At 43.0% G+C, this 21,567-nt stretch overlaps 1 protein-coding gene across 1 annotated transcript in view; it reads left to right on the top strand.

The window, feature by feature from the left end:
* The window catches only part of ST6GALNAC5 (ST6 N-acetylgalactosaminide alpha-2,6-sialyltransferase 5), a 199,517-nt gene that overhangs the window by 160,398 nt on the left and 17,552 nt on the right, over positions 1-21,567 (top strand). Inside the window, exon 3 of the mRNA XM_061119994.1 lies at positions 17,242-17,651. Coding sequence (XP_060975977.1) covers positions 17,242-17,651 — 410 coding nt within the window. The remainder of the gene's footprint in view (positions 1-17,241; positions 17,652-21,567) is intronic.

Below are 21,567 nucleotides of genomic sequence, written 5' to 3'. Positions count from 1 at the left end.
CCGAACATCTCCAGAATTCTAGGCTGTTCTGCTAAATTTACTCTTTAACCTTTCTGACCCCCCTAAGAGTTTGCATAGCTACAGTGTTACCTAATGTCTCCAGTTTTTGTTTTCTATGCTTTCTATGTTTTCCTGCCACTTTTGTTATCTAACTAGTCCCTCCCCTCCTTAGGCTTCTTTTTTTCTTCTTTTAAGAACTTTCAATCATCTTTTCTAATTAAAAAAAAAATTTTTTTTTGTCCACACCACGTGACTGTTACGTGGTAGTTCCCCAACCAGAGCCCATACCTCCTGCATTGGAAGTGCAGAGTTTTAACCCCTGGACCACCAGGAAAGTCCCTGATCATCTTTTCTTTGCAGTCTTTCTACTCAAGTTGTTTGTAATAGTGGACAGTGTGCACACACTTGAGAGTGGGGTTGACCTCAGCACCAGCACAGGCTGAGCCTTAGAAATTATGAGCTTGAGCAGTATAACCTCAAACCTCTGTTTCCTCAAGTATAATCCAAGGTGATAATACTGTACATACCTTGCCAGTTTACTTTGGGGTAGAGTGATAAAATAATGGTAATATAAATAGCTTCTATGTAAAAATTGGTTGCCTTCAGCATTGCTCTTTTGGAATTTATGGGACCTGGTTTCCAGCTGGTACTCTCTATAGAAATAAAAATAATCCACAAAACCCCAGGGAGTTGGGATCCAGATACAATTGGAGGAAAAGCTAGAATATGGGAGACACTTTCATGGAGTGAGTGGCCAAGGCCATGAGTCAAGGTCCTGGTAGTCACCAGGAGTTATGGATCCATTAATATGCTTGGAATACTAGAGTGGGTTGCCATTCCGTTCTCCAGGGGATCTTCCTGACCCAGGGATTGAACCCAGGTCTCCTGCATTGCAAGCTGATTCGTTACCATCTGAGCCACCAGGGAAGCCCGTAATATGTTTGGATGTAATCTAAAGAAAGATCTAACATAAGTGGATGAAGCCAAAAGAGAAGTATCAAGAAAAGAAGGCAGGATAAAAGTCTCCCCTATTTCTTATTTTAAAAAACACCCCCGCAAAAAACAAAGGAAACCTTTCTTAACCCTGAAACTCTCTCATGTTATCAAGTCTATTTGCCTTCACCAACCCCCAGGCTTCTTGAAGGAGCTGGGACACCGGTGTATCTCCTTGCCAGGAATCAGCTTCGTGAGGATCAGTCGAGGACTGAAGACAGTTGTGTACTGGGCAGCTTGCCCAAGAGGCCCCATTACACAGACAGTAGGTGCTTAATAACTTATGTTGAGCAAATGAAATGGGAAAAGAAGAGAAAGTGATTTTTCACTAATACAAAGTAAGTCATGAAGCCTAGAGGATGCATCATATTTAGCAAATTAAAGCAGGGGGCCAAGTACTTCCCCAGGGTGTACATCATGTATAATGTCCATCAATGGTCAGCAGAAGAGAAGACTGTGCTTGCATTGGCAATCCTGCTTCTAGCCTTGTGCTTTATTTATTTAACTAATGGCTGCTTTGCTAGTGGCTCATCACAACAGTGTTACTGAGCTTGGCAAAGTGAAAAATTATTATTTTGTTTACTCATGTGTTCCCAGCTGGGGTACTGAGTTATCCAGGCTGCTGATGGTCATTCTCAGAGCCATTAAAATAGGCAGTTCAATAAACAAGCCATCATCCCGAGAACTAGAGTATCAATACTGACATAATCTGGTTATTAGCTACCTGGCAGTAGTCAGTATCCAGACCCCTGAACAATGACTTATTCTGAAAAATAACCTATTTTGGATGAGCTTGCCTACACTTGGCCTTATCAAATGGAAATGAAAACTGAAACACAAAGCCTGGAAGAGGCTGTGGTTCTGGAACAGTCCCCTCAGCTGCATGAACTGGTTTGGTTACCTATGCAGTAAATTTTTAGTGAGTATCCTTGGTATCTTAGGTCCTGGGGATATTTTAGTGACCTAAACTCAACGCAGATATACTCAATTCTTGAGAACTTTGCCATTTTGTAGGGAAGAGAGAAACTGAATCAATGGTTACAGATTTTATGAGAATTATAAAGGAAGGAAGAGGATCCTAAACTAACCTTGGCATTTAGGGATGGTTTCAAGGAAGTGGTACTTTGGACAAGTGATGAAGGAATTACAAAAATCATAGATGTGGAGAGAATGCAGGGGAGGGAAACTTTGAATGTTATTATTGTCTCATAAAATAACTTTTCCATGGATTTGTATTGTTCTGGTTTACAACTGAAGGAAGTCAGGTTCTGGGAAATCATGTACAAAGGCCCTGAGGCAAAGTCTTGTGAATAATGCACTTGGAGCTGCAAGGAGCTACAGAGTCAAAGTCAGCTTGACTAGAATGTAGAGAGCCACGAGAGGGTGGGGAGCACAGTAGGACCTGGCAAGGTATCAGGGCCTGGTAAGCCACAGGGAGGATCTCGTAAAGCTCTCACCCTCACAAAGCAACGGAGATCATATAGGGATACTAAGTAAAAGCAGACCCTAATTAGATGTGCATTTAAAAAGGCCGCTCTGCCTGGAGGGGAGACTAAATGGGAGTGGATGCATGAGGATTGGCTAAGAGGCATGGCAGTGCCCAGGCAAAGTTGGTGGGTTGAACCAGGCGGGATCAAGGGGAAGCCGTGTACAGGTGGATGCATGGGTACTGCGTCACTTCGGTCATGTCTGACTCTGTGCAACCCACGGACTGCAGCCTGCCAGGCTCCTCTGTCCATGGGATTCTCCAAGCAATACTGGCGTGGGTTCCCTTACCCTCCTGCAGGGGATCTTCCCAACCCAAGGATCAAACGTGCATCTCTTACATCTCCTGCATTGGGAGGCAGGTTCTTTACCCTTGAGCCATCTGGGAAGCGCCGTACAGGTGGATAGAAATGTTCAGATTCAGCAGAGGTGAAGGAGGTTGAGTTTGCAGGCTCAGAGAGTGATTAGACATGAGAGGAGAGGATGTAGGAGGTTAGTCAGGAGGGCTCTTTTTTGTCTGAGACAATGAAGCCATGATAGTAATAATAGTTATTTCTTAGTGTCTACTATGGCCATTTTACAGAAGAGAAAGCGGAGACTGAGAGTAGGCAAGTACCTCCCAGTAAATGACTAAACGGAGATTTGAACCCACCTCTGACTCAAGACAGTGCCCTGTCTACTTTAACATGGTAAATTTCATGTTTTGTTCAATTAGGTTTTTTTTCTCAGTTGGTCAGCTGAAACCCTGGCTTTCCCCCTCCACCTAACATGGCTATGTGCGGAACTCCCACATTCTCACCGTTCTCTCACAACTCTCCAACAACTGACCATCAGTTATCAGTGCTCCTCCCAGATCTGGGCCGTGCTCTATTTATCTGAGGATCCTTCAAGTGTAGCAGAGGCCAAAGAGGCCAGCTCTGTGGAATCAGGCTTGTCTGGCAGCATTAAATATCGCCTTCCTCTAATGAAAATGGAGCTTTTTGTTTGTTTTAATGAGCTCAGGGGGCCTTTACGTCCCATCTCCTCCTAGAGGAAGTAACTGCATGTGAGTGACCTTTGAAGGAAATCACATAAGGGAGTTATCTGAAAGGCTACGAGGTGAGCCAGAGGGTAACATCAACCACTGTACTAGCATTTCAGAATGGGTCTAGAAGTGGGCTTGTCTCACTGACAGCTCATCCATGCCTCTCTGGACAATCACCTACCGCTTGCTGAAAGAGTAAGGTAGTCCTGTATTAGGAGATTTCTTTATCTTTTGAGCACCTGCTGTATACCAAGCATACATCATGATCTCTATGCTCATGGCACTCATGTTATAGAGGAAGTGACAAATAATAAATAAATAAATAATGTATGTCATTAGACACTGTGGAAAGTGCCATGAAGGAAATAAACAGGATCATGACAGGTGATTAATTTGTGCAACTTTCTCATCTGATAAAATAAGAATGATGGTAGAATTTGCCTCTCAAGGCTGTTTCAGGATTAAGGTAGATGATGCATGATTTGTGCTTAGAACAGTGCCTTACACGTGAGTTAGCTGAACATTTTGTCAGTGTTATTAGTGGCTAATATCTTTCTTATATAATAAGTGAGGGAGACTGCCTCCAATTAGGGCAGTCAGGGAGGGCCTCCTGGAGGAGATGGCTTTTAATCTGACATGTGGGACTTCCCTGGTGGTCCAGTGGCTAAGACTCTGCACACCCAATGCAGCAGGCCCGGGGTTTGATCCCTGGTCAGGGAACTAGAAGATCTTGCAAGCTCTAACAAAGATCAAAAATCCTGTTGCTGCAACTAAGACCTGGCACAGTCAAATTAATAAATAAAAAAAATTTTTTTTAATCTGACACATGAGAGAATGGGCCAAGCCTGTAAATAATAGGAGAAACAAAGTCCAGAGATCAAAGAAGGAATGCCTGATCTCTCCCCGAATCAGAAAGGAGATCTGTGGACAGTGGGGTTGGAGAATGAAGCAATGAGTTGAGGACCAAGAGGTAGGCATGATTCCAGCCAGGTGAAGAATTTGGATTTTGTTTTTCTAGCAAGGTAGGAGAGTGAATGCTTTATGCTTTAAAATCTCCCTCTGAGAGCCATGCAGAGAGTGAACTGTAAGGGTGAAAGCTGCAGGGCCAGGATGGAGCCTTGCTGGCTAGAGTGCTGGCAGGAGGCTGGAAGGCAGAGTAAAGACTCTGTGGGCGGGGGGCAGGAGGTGGGGGCTGGGGTGCTATGCATTGGTTTCCCAGAGCTGCCAAAACAAATTTCTACAAAGTGGGTGTCTTAAAACAACAGAAATTTAATCTCTCACAGTTCTAATAGTCAGAAGTCTGAAATCAAGGTTTTGGCAGGGTCCTCCTCCCTCTCAAAGCTCTCAAAATCTTTCCTGGCATCTCCCAGCTTCTGGTGCTTGCCGGCAATCTTCGGTGTTCTCAGGCAGCAGATGAATCACTGCAATCCATGCCATGGGGTTGCAAAGAGTCGGACACAACTTAGTGACTGAACAACAATCTCTGTCTCATCACATGATGTTCTCTCTCTTGGTCTCTAGGTCTTTGATCTCTTCATATAATGACACTGGTAATTGCATTTAGGGCTCTCTAATCCAGTAAGACCTCATCTTGATTTGCATTTTAAATACATCTGCAAGAACCCTTTTTCCAAATAAGGTTCACATTCACAGGTACTGGGGTGTTAAGACTTTAGCATAACTTTTCTGAGGGACATAGTTCAACCCACAACAGGCAGGAGGGTCCTGACTGGCCACATCTCTAAGAAGCTGTGCTGGAGAGAAGCCAAGCTGGCCCAGCTTCCCCAGCAAGAGTAACCCTGGCCACACACAGAGCATCAGCCCCTTCAACCCCTGGAATAGGGGTTTGAGTGCTCTCTAGTTATCCCTGGCTGCTCCTTCCAAATCAGCAGGCAGGTGGCACAGAGGCGGGAAGCCCTGCAGATAAGGAATGTTCCTTCTTATTCATCTGTCTCCACCACACCTCTTCCATTTGTAGGTTTAATCTTAAGTAAAACTATTAATTCATGATTCCTTTTCACCGAGTCCCCAGTGACTTTAAACAATCTACAGACATAGGCGAATTTTCTTAGATTTGTGGAGAGAGGAAACCTGAGGTTTGTCTCAGATGCTGCCCTGAGTGTACGACATTGAGCGAATCATATGCCCTCCTGAGCTCCAGCCTCCTCTTCTATGAGAGGAAGGCACTGTCCTGGTCCGGGGGTTCTCAACCTTGAGTATGTGTCAGAATCACCTGTGTTGCTAAAACACAGATTGCTGGGCCTCACCTCAGAGCATCTGATTCAGAAGGATTCTGGCGGAGCCTGAGAATTGCAATTCTAGAAAGTTTCTAGACTTTGTTGTTGCTGCTGGTTGAGGAACCAATCAGAAAAATACTGTCCTAGATAATCTCGGAGATTTCTGCCACTGATTCTATCCCATAATTCTGCAAAACTCAAATTTCAATATAATATGACTAGGCAAAGTAAAATGTCTAACTTTAGTTATCAAAATCTGGCTTTCTCTTCTTTCCCAGTTTTATTGACATATAATAGACAAATGAAATTGTATATATCTAAAGTACATAATGTGATGATTTGATATACATACATATTGTGAAGTGATTACCACGTCCATTAATTAATTAACACCTCTATCACTCCACATTACATTTTGTGTGTGTAGTAAGAATGCTTAAGATCTACTGTCTTAGCAAATTTCAAGTATACAATGTCATATTATTAACTATAATCACCATACTGTACATTAGATCCCCAGAACTTATTCATCTTATGAATAAAATTTCTACCCTTTGACCAGCATCTGCCCATTTCTCCCAGCTCCTGGCCACTGCCAATATGCTCTCTTTTTCCATGGGTTCAATTTTTTTTAGGTTCCAAATATGTGCTGCTGCTGCTAAGTCGCTTCAGTCGTGTCCAACTCTGTGCAACCCCATAGACAGCAGCCCACCAGGCTCCCCCATCCCTGGGAGTCTCCAGGCAAGAACACTGGAGTGGGTTGCCATTTCCTTCTCCAATGCATGAAAGTGAAATGTGAAAGTGAAGACGCTCAGTCGTGTCTGACTCTTAGCAATCCCATGGACTGCAGCCTACCAGGCTCCTCCGTCCATGGGATTTTCCAGGCAAGAGGACTGGAGTGGGTTGCCATTGCCTTCTCCCCAAATATGTGAGATCATCTAATATTTTTCTTTCTCTGGTTTAATTTACTTAGCATAATGTCCTCCAGGTTCATCCATGTTGTAGGTGGCAGAATTTCCTTCTTTCATGGCTGAATACTGTTTCACTGTGGGTTGAGTATTTTTCTTTATTTATCATTTTTCTTTATTCATACACTCATTAATGGACACTTAACAATGTTTCCACATTTTGGCTATTATGAATAATGTAGCAGTCAACATTAAAGTGTAGGTATATGTCCAAAATACTGATTTTATTTCTTTCATATGTACATTCAGAAGTGGGACTGTGATATCAAATGGTGGTTTTATTTTTACAAAATCTGGTTTAAATATAAATATATGTCCCAGTCACTGCTCACCTTATTTTTCACTTTGGATTTATCTCTCCTAACCTAAAGGTGTTGATTAAAAAGCTCCTCTTTCTCTGTATTCTCTGTACACATAGACTATGTACTTTCCTCTGCCTTGTGAGTCCTACACATACAAGACTCCTACAGAAGTCAACAAAATGTTGACCTAGAGTTTAATAGAATCACCTATTCCTGGTAGAACTTATTTGAGGATGGGAAAGGAGTCAAATAGATGGAATTAGAAATTTGAAAACTATGGCATAAATAATACTATGAAAAGATGATCAATATCATTACTCACTAGGAAAATGCAAATCGAAAACACAATGAAAATTCCAATGACATTTTACACAGAAGAATTCTAAACTTTGTATGGTACCACAAAAGACTGCAAATAACCAATGCAATCTTGAGAAAGAAGAAGAACCAAATGGAGGCATCACACTTCCTGATTTCAAACTATATTACAAAGATATACTGATCAAATAGTATGGTATTGGCATAAAAAAAGACACTTATATCAATGAAACAGACTAGAGAGCCCAGAAATAAACCCATGTGTTTATGGTCAATTTATTTACAACAAAGGAGCTAATGAATATATAATGTGTAAAGGACAGTCTCCTCAGTATACAGTGTTGGGAAAACTAGACAACCACATGCAAAAGAAAGAAATTGGACATTCACCATGCACAAAAATCAATTTTAAATGGATTAAAGACTTGAACATAAAACCTGAAACCATAAAATTCCTAGAAGAAAACATGGGTAGTAAGCTACTTGTTATAAGTCTGGATGATAATATTTTTTACTCCAACACCAAAAGCAAAAATAAACAAGTGGGACCCCATCAAACTAAAAAACTTCTGCCCAGCAGAGGAAACTATGAACAAAATGAGAAGGCAGATTTCCCTGGTGGTACAGTAGATAGACATCCACTTGCTAATGCAAGTGACCTGGGTTCCATCCCTGGTCCAGGAAGGTTCCACGTGCCTCAGAGCAACTAAGCCTGTGTGCCACAACTACTTAGCCCACGTGCTGCAATTACTGAAGCCCAAGCCCATAGAGGTTGTGCTCTGCAACGAGAGAAGCCATCACAATGAAAAGCCCGCACACCATAACTAGACTGTAGCCCCCACTCTCTGCAAATAGAGAAAGCCTGAGTGAGGCAACGAAGACCAAGCACAACCCAAAAAATAAATAAATAAATAAATGATTTTCTTAATGAAAAGACAACTTACTGAATGGGAGAAAATATTGCAAATCATATATCTGATAAGGGATTAATATCCAGAATATATATTTTAAAAAAACACATACCACTCAATAGCAAAATCACAAACAATCCAGCTTTAAAATGGGCAGGGGTCATTATGCTGTATATTTTAAACTTATAGAGTGCTATATCCCAGTTATATCTCAATAAAACTGAAAGAAAAAATTGGTCAGATGATCTGACAGACATTTCTCTGGAGAAGACATACATATATCCAACAGATATTGATACATGAAAAGGAGCTCAAAGTCACTGATCATGAGTGATGTTCAGTTCAAGTTCAGTTCGGTTCAGTCGCTCAGTCATGTCCGACTCTTTGTGACCCCATGAACCGCAGCACGCCAGGCCTCCCTGTCCATCATCAACTCCCAGAGTTCACCCAAACTCATGTCCATTGAGTCTTTGATGCCATCCAACCATCTCATCCTCTGTCGTCCCCTTCTCCTCCTGCCCTCAATCTTTCCCAGCATCAGGGTCTTTTCAAATGAGTCAGTTCTTCACATCAGGTGGCCAAAATATTGGCATTTCAGCTTCAACATCAGTCCTTCCAATGAACACCCAGGACTGATCTCCTTTAGGATGGACTGGTTGGATCTCCTTGCAGTCCAAGGGACTCTCAAGAGTCTTCTCCAACACCATAGTTCAAAAGCATCAATTTTTCAGCGCTCAGCTTTCTTTATAGTCCAACTCTCACATCCATATATGACTACTGGAAAAACCATAGCCTTGACTAGACAGATCTTTGTTGACAAAGTAATGTCTCTGCTTTTTAATATGCTGTCTAAGTTGGTCATAACTTTCCTTCCAAGGAGTAAGTGTCTTTTAATTTCATGGCTGCAATCACCATCTGCAGTGATTTTGGAGCCCAGAAAAATAAAGTCTATCACTGTTTCCACTGGTTCCCCATCTATTTGCCATGAAGTGATGGGACCAGATGCCACGATCTTAGTTTTCTGAATGTTGAGCTTTAAGCCAACTTTTTCACTCTCCTCCCTCACTTTCATCAAGAGGTTCTTTAGTTCCTCTTCACTTTCTGCCATAAGGGTGGTGTCATCTGCATATCTGAGGTTATTGATATTTTTCCTGGCAATCTTGATTACAGCCTGTGCTTCCTCCAGCCCAGCATTTCTCATGATGTACTCTGCATATAAATTAAATAAGCAGGGTGACAATATACAGTCTTGACATGCTCCTTTTCCTATTTGGAACCAGTCTGTTGCTCCATGTCTAGTTCTAACTGTTGCTTCCTGACCTGCATACAGGTTTCTCAAGACGCAGGTCAGGTGGTCTGGTATTCCCATCTCTTTCAGAATTGTCCACAGTTTATTGTGATCCACGCATCAAAGGCTTTGGCGTAGTCAATAAAGCAGAAATAGATGTATTTCTGGAGCTCTCTTGCTTTTTCGATGATCCAGCAGATGTTAGCAATTTGGTCTCTGGTTCCTTTGCCTTTTCTGAAACCGGCTTGAACATCTGGAAGTTCACGGTTCACATATTGCTGAAGCCTGGCTTGGAGAATTTTGAGCATTACTTTACTAGTGCGTAAGATGAATGCAACTGTGGGGTAGTTTGAGCATTCTTTGGCATTGCCTTTCTTTGGGACTGGAAGGAAAACTGACCTCTTCCAGTCCTGTGGCCACTGCTGAGTTTTCCAAATTTGCTGGCATATTGAGTGTGGCACTTTCACAGCATCCTCTTTCAGGATTTGAAATAGTTCAACTGGAATTCCATCACCTCCACTAGCTTTGTTCATAGTTGTCATCAGGGAAATACAAATCAAAATCACAGTGAGATATCACCTCATACCTGTAAGAAGGACTGTTATCAATAAGATGAAAAATAACATGTCTTGGCAGAAATGTGCATCTTTTTAGGATGATGGGAATGTTCTTAAACTAGATCATGGTGATGGTCATAAAACTCTGTAAATATTCTTAAAATCATTGAACTTACATTTAAAAGAAGTTAATTTTATGGTATGTAAATTATATATAAATAAAGTTGTCAAAGGGCATTTAAGAAATAGAATGCAATTTCATTAAAATTTAAAAAAAAAACTAATGGGATTTCCTGGGCCTCTCTTTGAAGGTCACCTAATGCTGAAAGTGGTTAAGACATGTGCAGGAGAATTCAAATGTTTCTCTTTAGAAAATATCAACCTGTTTACCCAAACAAGAAAATATTTGACTGGTTATTAGTAGGTAGAATGGTGACACTTAAATACATTAAGCACATTTCTTTCATATTCTTGATGTACCAAGCACTGTGGTAAGTGCCACATGCTTTATCCTTCAGTCATTCATTCAAAAATATTTATTGAACTTTTTTTTATGCTCAGCATTGTTCTTGATGCTGAAGACACAGTATGAGTAAGACAAAGTCCCACAATTCTTGGAGCTTACATTCTAGTAAGAGAGAAAGACATAAACATGTAAACACACAAGCCTTAATACAGATTACTTTAGGTGGTGATGTATGAGTTTAAAAATAAGCCTGGATAATGGAGAGAGTCACAGAAGATGGCAAAGGAGGGCAGTGGAAATTGAGGGCTTGGGGAAGGTCTCTGGCAGAGGAGGGGGTAGATTCAGGTAACATTTGAAGAATAGAAAAGTGTCATCAGGCAAGGATCGGGAGAAGAGTGTCCTGGGTGGGGAAATAGCTAATATAAATCACATCAGGCCATAGGAAATGGAGAGATAGCAGTGTAATTAACAGAAAGCAAAACAAAGTAGAGGCACCACACTCCCTGATTTCAACTACATTGCAAAGCCATAGTAGTCAAACAGTGTGGTATTGGCATCATCTTGGACAGAACTCTCTGTTAATTACATATTAAAGGTTACCCCAGAAGCTTTGTGGATGTGGGAACATGGAAGAGGGAAAGAGTGAGGGAAGTAAAAAACTAAGAGTGTGCAGCAGGAGCTAAAGAGAGATGATGGTAGCTTCAATGAAGGTGACAGCAGAGATGGTGGGAAGTGCTAGTATCTGGGACATCTTAGGAGGATAGATACAATAGGGTTGGATGTTCTGTAGAGCGTGGAGAAGGAGGTGTTGAGAATGATCCTTGGATTTTACCTTGAACAATTGGGTGCAAGGTACTCCATTAATTGAAAGGGCAAACTTCTTTCAGATTGACGCTACTATATCCTGATCATGGATGAAGAAACTGGGGCTCAGAGAAGCTAAGCCACTTTGCCCCAGGTTATCCACCAAAGGAGTGGGAGAAGTAGGTTCAAAGCCAGTGACTCCAAAGACCATATTTTATTTTTGTTTATTTATTTATTTTGGGGGGCTGTGCTGGGTCTTCACGGCCGTACCAGGATTTCTCTAGCTGCAGCAAGCAGGGATTTCTCTCCAGTTGCCGTATGTGAGCTTCTCATTGCAGTGGCTTCTCTTTTTGCAGAGCACAGGCTCTAGGGTGCACAGGCTTCAGTAGTTGTGGTGCACAGGCTTAGTTGCCCTGCAACATGTGGGATCTTCCCAGACCAGGAATCAAAGCCATGTTCCCTACATTGGCAGGTGTTCCCTACATCTTAACCACTGGACCACCAGGGAAGTCCCAAAGGCCATATTTTAAACACTGTTTAGTACTCACTCCTGCCCAAAGTGTTCCTTCACCCTCAGCCAGACAGTAGAGAGAAATCATGGAAAGTGGCATTGGGTGGTGAGAGGAGGGCTTCTTGGCTAATGGGTGGGCTTGTTATTGAACAAGAGGGAGAGGAGCAACTTGAAGGAGCAACATTTTTCCAGTGAATCATATGAAATAACCAGAGTGCCTTATACCCAGTATCAGGCTAAACAGAGGTTGACAGGTAATAACAGCCCAGTAATTACAGGAAAACATCAGCTTGAAAAGTGCAGAGATTCTTGAAATACCTGAAGCCATGTTTGCTCCAGACCAAGAGTCAGCTCCCAGAGCAAGACTGGTCTCATTACCAAACTAATGGACATCATGTTCTGAGGTGACTTTCTTTCTTCCAAATAAATCAGAATTTTAAAAACTGAAGCCCTAGATAGCCATGCTGCAAATGTTTGCATAGGACATCACTGAGTGTTTCAGGTGTCAAGTTGAATTTGACTTGGCCCAGTCTGGTCTTTTAAGAAAGGCTCAGGAGGCATCAGCTGGGTCACAGGGAGAATTCCTTCTGCTCTTGCTCTTTGAGCTGTGACAGAAATCAAACCTTGATACCCTGAGCATACTTTCTCAAGCAGGAATTGCCCCTGTCACTATGGCCCAAAGGAGTAAGTTGTGATGAAAGTTGTCATTCTCCCCTATTCCCTGATTGTAGGGTTGCTTTTTTTTTCCCCCAGGAGTAGGAGATGGAGAGAGAGAAGTTCATTTACACTTTGATGAGCCCCCAGTAAGTGGCAGCCACTGTCCTAGGAAGTGAAAGCGAAAGTGAAAGTCGCTCAGTCATGTCCAACTCTGTGGCCCCATGGACTATACAGTCCATGGAATTCTCCAGGCCAGAATACTGGAGTGGGTAGCCGGTCCCTTCTCCAGGGGATCTCCCCAACCCAGGGAAGTGGGCTGATGCCAAATCTTTATTTTATCAAAAAGGAGAAGTGATAGCAAAAATAAAATGGTAAACATTGTGTGTGCCCACATCTGTGTGTGTGTGCATGTGTGTGTGGTATGTGCACGCTCCCTCGGCTGCCCCCCGCACACTCCTGTGAACCACGCTCCTAGGGCCTGAGCATCAGTGGCCTGGACAAAGGGAAACTCCTCCGTGCCTTGCAGACTTTCCTCAGCATTTTTCACCATACAACAGCTCTAATGACCTTGGCATGGAGCTCTTACTGGGGATTAATAACTGGCTGAGTTTAATGGCCCTTCCTGTGTCCTGGGCCATTTTCCCAGTCAGCCATTAATTCCAAGCAGTGCCCTGGGCTCTGGCCATTATGACTGCCTGGGTCAAGTGGCTGCCTTGAAGCAAATGGCCCAGCCTCCTTCTCTGCAGACAGAGCTTCCACTGTGCTCTCCCTTGCTTCTCTCCACGGCATTGGTACATAGAGCTGCAGGCAAATTGTTGGTTAGGGCATCACATGACGTCTTCTTTTTATGTGTGTAGGTTTTCTCAGAGGACAGAGAGGCGTAGAAGTTGAGTTTCATTCACTCACTTATCAACTCATCTGTCTATTCAGTAGCAATTGAGTGTTTTTTATGGGCCAGGAAGCAAGAGAGATTATCAAGGTTGGAGTGGCCTAATATGGGTGCTCATGTTTCCTACCAGGGTCAGATCACCTCACCAAATGGTGCTTTAAGGAAAATGTCCCCGAGAGTCAGGGAGGCTGAATACTGTGAGAAGAAAGAAAAGGACAGGGATGCAGTGAGTTCACAGGGACCCACTACCCCTCTTGCATCCTTGGCGCAGGTTTACTTCCCAGGCATGCCAGCGCAGCCCCAAGTTCACTTTCCCAAACTCCTCTGTGTGATTCATCAACTCAACATCTGAGTACTTAAGTGAAGATGGTGTCAATACTCCGTCAGGAATCTTAACTCACCAAGGTATGAACATATCCACCCATTTCATTAAGACATTCAGGATGGTCATGGTCCTGTGATGTGGAGGACAAGGCTGTCTCGGAGGAGTAACATTCCAAGAACCTGGGTCCCAAAATCTGTATAGTCATTCCACCTCCCAAGATATCCTTAGTCCCTCTGAATGCAGGAAAGAGACTTCATTTCCTTCTTTGGAAAGGATTCAGCCTTTGGTACACGCTCTTCTCAACTGCAGGAAGTGTAACATTATGTTTAGAACAGTTACTGTCATTTTACTGGCTCCACTTACTGAAAGGCACTTAAGGCATAATTCAGGCATCGATCTTTTCTGCATTGTTTGGTGCATCTGAGCAACACAAAGAGAGGGTGCTGGTGTCCAAGGTAATCAATATACCTCAGAGCTCAGGCAGGTGGGCGTGAGGGAGGGCTTTCTGGGACAGGGTAGACCCCAGTGTGTTCTGATGGTGCCCAGGAATCACAGAGGGTCTGTATGGCATAGTCAGGAACATTGACCTTCCCTAAAAGGGTCTTCATCTGGCCTCATATGGGCACAGGAGAAAGAGAAAGAGAGAGAGAGAAGTCCTTGGAATCTTCAGAGGTGTTACCAGTTTCACCCACCCAGCAGCCTGTGCTCTGAGAATCACAGTAGAGTAATTCATTACGGGGAAAGAGATGCTGGCACCTTTCTTTAGAATTTTTCACCAGTAAAAATGAGCACAATATCTAGAAATTATAGATCAGACTGGAAAATTCAGGGTTAATAGTTCTAAGTGAGTCTGATAAGAAAAAGCAGGTTCCAATGGCCTTAGGGTCCAGTGGAATGAAATCTTACAAAGTGACCTTATCAAGCAAATGGACTGAGTTACACTGTACCTCAGGGGTATACTAAGTGCTCAATGAATGTCTTTTAAATGAATGAACGAATGAATGTCATCTGGCTATTAGCATCTTAGCTGGCCCTCTCTTTGTTTTATGACTGAGAAAGCTAAGTACCTGATTTGTGATAAAGTCTGCTTTAGACCCTGGGTCTCCTGACCCTAATCACCATTTGGTAATGTGCTATTTGCAGATGCCCCAGTCATCTTTGTAGAACTGTTTTAAGTGGGCTTCTACATGAGTAGAAGTTTCCCAGGATATAAGACTTTTAATGCTAAAACCCAAATAACCCCTAACAAACCAGGTTGTTTCTCCACTCCTCAATATTCTCATTAGTAAAATAGGGGTGATGATGTATCTTTCTTATAGGGTTATTTGAAGAATTAATGCAATTATATAAAAAGCCTATAACAGTGCCTGGCACATAGAGGACATCCAGAAATATTAACTGGATGTTAATTTTAATTAATTAATTTTTAATTTTATTAATAAATAAATATCAATATAATTAATATTAATTTTAATTAATATTAAAATATTAATATTAGCTCACTCTTTCCTTTATGTCCCCCGCTCTGCTCTGCTCCAAACAGCCCCCTTTACTAACATTGAGGCATAGCCCTGCAATATGTCATACTTTATTGCACATCTTTACTGACCCACTGCCTGCTACTGAAGTATAAACTTTGAAGGGTTCTGTTTTTCCATTCCATTTGCATTCTTACTGCCCAGCACAGTACATGTCACCCAAGACTAGCGAAACTGAGAATCACTCAGTCGCGTCTGACTCTTTGTGACTCTGCGGACTGTGGCCTGCCAGCCTCCTCTGTCCATGGGGATTCTCCAGACAAGAATACTGGCGTTGTTGCCATTCCCTTCTCCAGGGGATCTTCCCAACCCAGGGATTGCACCTGGGTCTCTTGCATTGCAGGCAGATTCTTTACTGTCTGAGCCACCAGGGAAGCCTCACCTAAGAGTAACTTGATGTCAAACGAATGATGAGAATTCGCAGTGGTAGAATTGCCATTTCATAAGCCCGTGTGTCAATTATTGACTCCGGGTGATCAGTACATACTGACTTGGTACGGACCTACAATGCTCTCCACTCCGCCTGATAATCCGTGAATCAGCCATCACTTAATGAATGGCACTGTGCCAGGTCCTACGGTAAGGACTGGGTTGAACTGCATGCAATTTCTATTAATAATTTTGCAGGTCAAATATTAGCAATTTCATATGACTCAAGCTGATACTATGTGTTCTAGCAAAAAGGAATGGTGCATAAATTATCCCCAGTTAAAGATGAGAAAACTGAGACTTGTGGAGGTTAGTGAATGGCCAAGATCCCCAAGCTAACAGGTGGTAGGGCCAAGTTTGGACCATCCTGTGTGGGTGCCCTTTGCCACTCTGCAGTGAGGGATGGTGGCCACCCTTGGGTGCTCTTTGTCCAATTCTGAAGACAGAGCCAGGGCTCAGGAAACTCCCAGAGTAAACATACAACTGAATACATGCAGCACAAAATTGGAACAACTTCCTGGGACAGTGCAGGGACCGTGTGTCCAGTTCAAAGTTAACAGGGAGGGAGGACAGAGTCTCTGGGGAAAATATAATAGAGCAACTGTCCTTCAGAACATTCTTGACTCTCAGTTTCTTGTGCACTTGTTGGCCTTGGCCTCAGGCCCTAATTACATTATCTTCAAACAGCAACTGAGATAGTTCTCATTAAACACAATCAGGGAAATGTATAACGTATAGGAGTATTGCTCTTCAGAAAACACATCAGGGCTCAGGGTGTCGAAGCGAGCCCCGTCCTTGGCGTTGGCCTGGTGGTGACTGCAAACCCAGGGCTCCCACAGGGCATGTGTGGGCTCGATGAGCTTAAGGCTTTCTTTGCATTTTTGAAGGTGGACCAACTCAGTTTCTCTCTCTCTCCCTTTAAAATGGGAGAAACAATCCTAATTGTCATTTCAAAATCATGGCATCTGAGGGGTTACAATTTCCATGTCTTTTCTCCTGTGACTTTTAGACAATGCCTGTGTAGGATAAATATATTTGTACAACATCCAAGAACAGTGATATACGCTTAACTTCCAATCAGGTGAGTCAAGAGCATCAAAACTAGTGTCACAGCGCACTGTAGTATAGTCTTTTCTTCAACTTAGGGGTAACTTTGAATTCAGAAAGACCTGAATTTGAGAGCATGACTTCATTACTTGCTAGTTATGTATCTGAGCATTTTTTTAAAAAATGTCTCTGAGCCTTGGGGTATCATTATCTGTAAAATGGCAGTCACAGCAAGCTTGTTACATTGATATGACAATCTGATCTGTTAATATCAGTGAAGCCCAGACCCCCATGTTCGACAGGTCACTGCTGGCTCCTTTCCTGTTGTCCAGGGCTCCCTGACACCAGCCTAATGAGGTAATAGCATCAGGGGTTTATTTTGGCATAGGAGGGAGGAGCAAAAAGAGAGGCAGCCCTCAGAGGCAGGGAAGTGACCTGCTGGTGCCAAGAGGGCATCGCCCACTGATGGAGCCTTTCTCCCTCCCCTTCCAGCCCCTGAAAATGCACTGCAGGGACTGCGCCCTGGTGACGAGCTCGGGGCAGCTGCTGCGCAGCCGGCAAGGCGCCCAGATTGACCAGACAGAATGTGTCATCCGCATGAACGACGCCCCCACGCGTGGCTACGGGCGCGACGTGGGCAACCGCACCAGCCTGCGGGTCATCGCGCATTCCAGCATCCAGCGGATCCTGCGCAACCGCCACGACCTGCTCAACGTCAGCCAGGGCACCGTGTTCATCTTCTGGGGCCCCAGCAGCTACATGCGTCGCGACGGCAAGGGCCAGGTCTACAACAACCTGCAGCTGCTGAGCCGGGTGCTGCCGCGGCTGAAGGCCTTCATGATCACGCGCCACAAGATGCTGCAGTTCGACGAGATCTTCAAGCGCGAGACCGGCAAAGACAGGCACGGAGGCGCGGGCGGGGGCGGCCGGGGACGGGCTGGGGGCGGCCCGGGGACGGGCTGCGGCGGGGAAACGGCCTCCCGGGCTGGCCGGTTCCCCGAGAGCGAAGTTTGCTTCTGTTTTTGTTTTAAGGCTTACGTCAGATAAGCTTCTTTTTCTTTAAATTTTTAATCATTTTTTTTAACAAATTGAAGTATAGTTCATTTACAATGTTGTAGTTTCGGGTGTATAGCAAAGTGATTCAGTCATATGTGTGCTCAGTCCTGTCTGACTCTCCGCGACCCCACGGGCTGTAGCCCACAAGGTTCCACTGTCCATGGAATTTCCCAGGCAAGAACACTGGAGTGGGGGGCCCTTTCCTCCTCCAGGGGATCTTCCCGACCCAGGGATTGAAACCACGCTCTCAAGTCTCCTGCCTTGGTAGGCAGATTCTTTACCACAGAGCCACCTGGGAAGGCCAATTCAGTTTTGTGTGTGTATGTATGTACATATACATATATATATATATAGAGAGAGAGAGAGAGAGAACAACTATATATAATTTTATATGTATTGTGTGTATACTTATGTGTAATATATACTTTCTCAGATTCTTTTCTGCTATAGGTTATTACAAGATATTTACTATAGTTCCCTGTGCCGTAGTCTAAGTCCTTGTTGTTTATGTGTTTTATGTATAGGAGTGGTTAATTCCAAACTCCTAATTTATCTCTTTCCCTCACTACCCCTTTTGGTAACGGTAAGTTTTTCTTCTAAATCTGTGAGACTGTCTCTGTTTTATGAATACATTTACTCATACAGTTTTTTTTGTAAGATTCCACAGGTAAGTGATCATATGATCACATATGATCACAAATATCATATGCTATTTGTCTTTCTCTGACTTACTTTACTTAATATGATAAGCTCTAGGTCCACCCATGTTGCTGCCAATGGAACTATTTATTCTTTGTAAGAGCTCTTGCTTAGGGCTTTTTGTTACGGCCCTGCTGCTCGTGCTATGTACAGAGTTCATCTGTAGGGTCCTCCTGGAGACTGGGCTGTTCAATTTGAATTTATAGGCAAAGTGAAGAGAGCATCTACATGGATAATTCAGGGCCATATCCCTACTTTGGAGGAAGAGGTGACACTGCTGCTGGCTTACATGGGTAGTAAGTGTAAGATAATAGGTTTCTTGCATTTTATTTCCTCATGTGAACACTAACCTAAAATAAGTACATAGGGTTGTTTTTCTCTTCAAAGGCAAATATTTATTCACTCAACAGATATTTATTAGTGCCTACTATTTCACTGCACCTGGTATCGGAAATACATATAGTCAAAAATAAGGCAAATCTAGAGAGCCTGCCCTCCAGGAATAGTCTTCTAGGCTGGGCAGATATTCACCAAATAGTGGCCAGTGTGCTAGGTCACGTGAGGGGAAGAAAATGGTCCTCTGACCTGTGGGACAGGGAGATGGGCTGTAGTCTAGGGCAAGGCTCACCAAACTGTTAGTTACAGATCTGTGATGGTACACAAAATGCATGCAGTGAGTCACTATAAGATTTTTTTAATATAATAGAAAGAATGGAATAGATGTAATAAAAGACAATTTCAGCATTCATTCCCCACAGTAAGTAAGGCAAAGTATTATTTCATGAAATAAAATTTGTTTCAGTTTTATACATAAAAATATACATATACAGAGATGTCTTTTTGATGTGATAAAATCGTCCTAGAATTAGATAGGGATGATGATGGCATAACTGTGAATATACTAAAAAGCACTAAATTACGTGCTTTAGAAAACTAGGAAATGAAAACTATGTATAATACATGTGAGCATATACGCTCAATCACGATATAAAATGTATTTCTTACTGTAAGTCCAGATCTTTTGAAAAGCACTGGTCTAGAAGATGAGGGCCTGGTGAAAAGACTTTCTCCCAAAGATGTATTTAAGCAGAGGCTGAGGTCAGTAAGTATTTATCCAGGTAAAGAAGAACCAGAGAAGCGGAGAGAAAAGCGCCCTTATGGGTATGAGAATGTGAGAAGTGAGAAGACTTGCAGGAGGTTGGAGAAGAGTCCCTATGACTGTGGGCAAGACGACTGGTGCTGGGGTGGTGGGGTGGGCAGCTGGAGAGGAGGCAGAGATAAAGGGTGAGGAATTGGCCAAATCTAAGTGAAGAAAAGGACAGTTACAGGTATCGAAAGGAACAGTGCGGTATAGCCCAAATACACAGCTCTGGGTTGGAATTTTGACTCTGTCCCTCACTAGTTGTATAGTCTAGGCAAAATAGCTAACCTTTTAGTAACTTCACACGTGAAAAGCGCACAGTGACTAAGCTTCATAGGACTGGTCTAATGGTTAAATTTTACTCATTTCCTCAATTCTAAAAACATGTACTTTTATAATTAATACACATTTAATGATATAACTTACCCCTTTCCTAACAAAAACTGTTCCTGAGCCAATTTCTGATAAATAAAGAATTTGTTGTTGTTCAGTCGCTTAGTCATGTTCAACTGTTTGTGACCCCGTGGACTGCAGCACACCAGGCTTCCCTGTCCTCCACTATCTCCCAGAGTTTGCTCAAGTTCATGTAAATTGAGTCAGTCATGCTATCCAACCATCTCATTCTCTGCCACCCTCTTCTCCTTTTGCCTTCAATCTTGCCCAGCATCAGAGTCTTTTCCAAAGAGTCAGCTTTTCACATCAGGTGGCCAAAGTATTGGAGCTTCAGCTTTACCATCAGTCTAATGAACGTTGCTGTTCAGTCACTCAGTCATTTCCGACTAATTGCGACCCCATGGACTGCAGCACGCTAGGCCTCCATGTCCTTCCAATGAATATTTAGGATTAATTTCCTTTAGGATAGACTACTTCAATCTCCTTACAGTCCACGGGATTCTCAAGAGTCTTCTCTAGCACCACAATTCTTTAGAGCTCAGCCTTTTTTTATGGTCCAACTCTCAAATCCGTACATGACTACTGGCAAAACCATAGCTTTGACTATATGGACCTTTGTTGGCAAAGTGATGTCTTTGCTTTTTAACACATTGTCTAGGTTTGTCATAGCTTTCCTTCCAAGAAGCAAGCATCTCCTAATTTCATGGCTGCACTCACCACCCTCAGTGATTTTGGAGCCCAGGAAATAAAGAACAGGAAGTACTAAATCCTTTGGGCTAGCTTAAGCAACTCATTATGGAGAACAGTCTTAAAGAAAGAATAGAGCTCACTATCCCCAAATTCTTTGTTGGGAAGAGCTTTGTTTTTAAATCCTGGAAATCTTTGTGATCATTGGAGGGCTGGTCAGGCAAGAGTATGATTTCTGATGGAGTGAGGAGAGGGGGACCCAGCTCCTGGCACTGTGGCCTCCTTCCCTGGAAGTCCTAATTCCATGGTTAGCCCAGTCAGTAGATCACACAGAGGACCCTGCCATCATCACACACTGTCATGAAATCCAGTCATTCATTATCTTTTAAAAACCACAAGTAAGACAGACTGTTGCTCATTTGTATGAGTTCTTTAACCAAAAGAGCATTTTATAAGAGAAGGAAAATGAGGGAAGTTATTTACAGTTTCAGTTTTTGTGTTTGGAAAATTCAAAATAAGTAAAAACACTCTCTTCAATAGAAAACACTTCTCTTTTGAGTTTAATGGTTGTTTGCTAGATTTAAGTATTCCTGAAACACTGCTGCAGTGTTAGCTCTATCAAATAATTACACATTGCTCTGGATCTTCTTGGGGTTTCCCAGGTGGTGCTAGAGGTACAGAACTTTCCTGCCAATGCTGGAGACATGCAAGAGACACGCAAGACATGCAGGTTCGATCCCTGGGTCGGAGGATTCCCTGCAGGAGGGCATGGCAACCCACTCCAGAATTCTTGCCTGGAGAATCCCGTGGACAGAAAAGCCTGGTGGGCTATAGACCCTATG

Source organism: Dama dama, chromosome 20 (genome assembly GCF_033118175.1).
Source record: "Dama dama isolate Ldn47 chromosome 20, ASM3311817v1, whole genome shotgun sequence".
In the NCBI taxonomy this organism is placed as follows: domain Eukaryota; kingdom Metazoa; phylum Chordata; class Mammalia; order Artiodactyla; family Cervidae; genus Dama; species Dama dama.
This window is presented reverse-complemented; position numbering and strand designations above follow the sequence as displayed.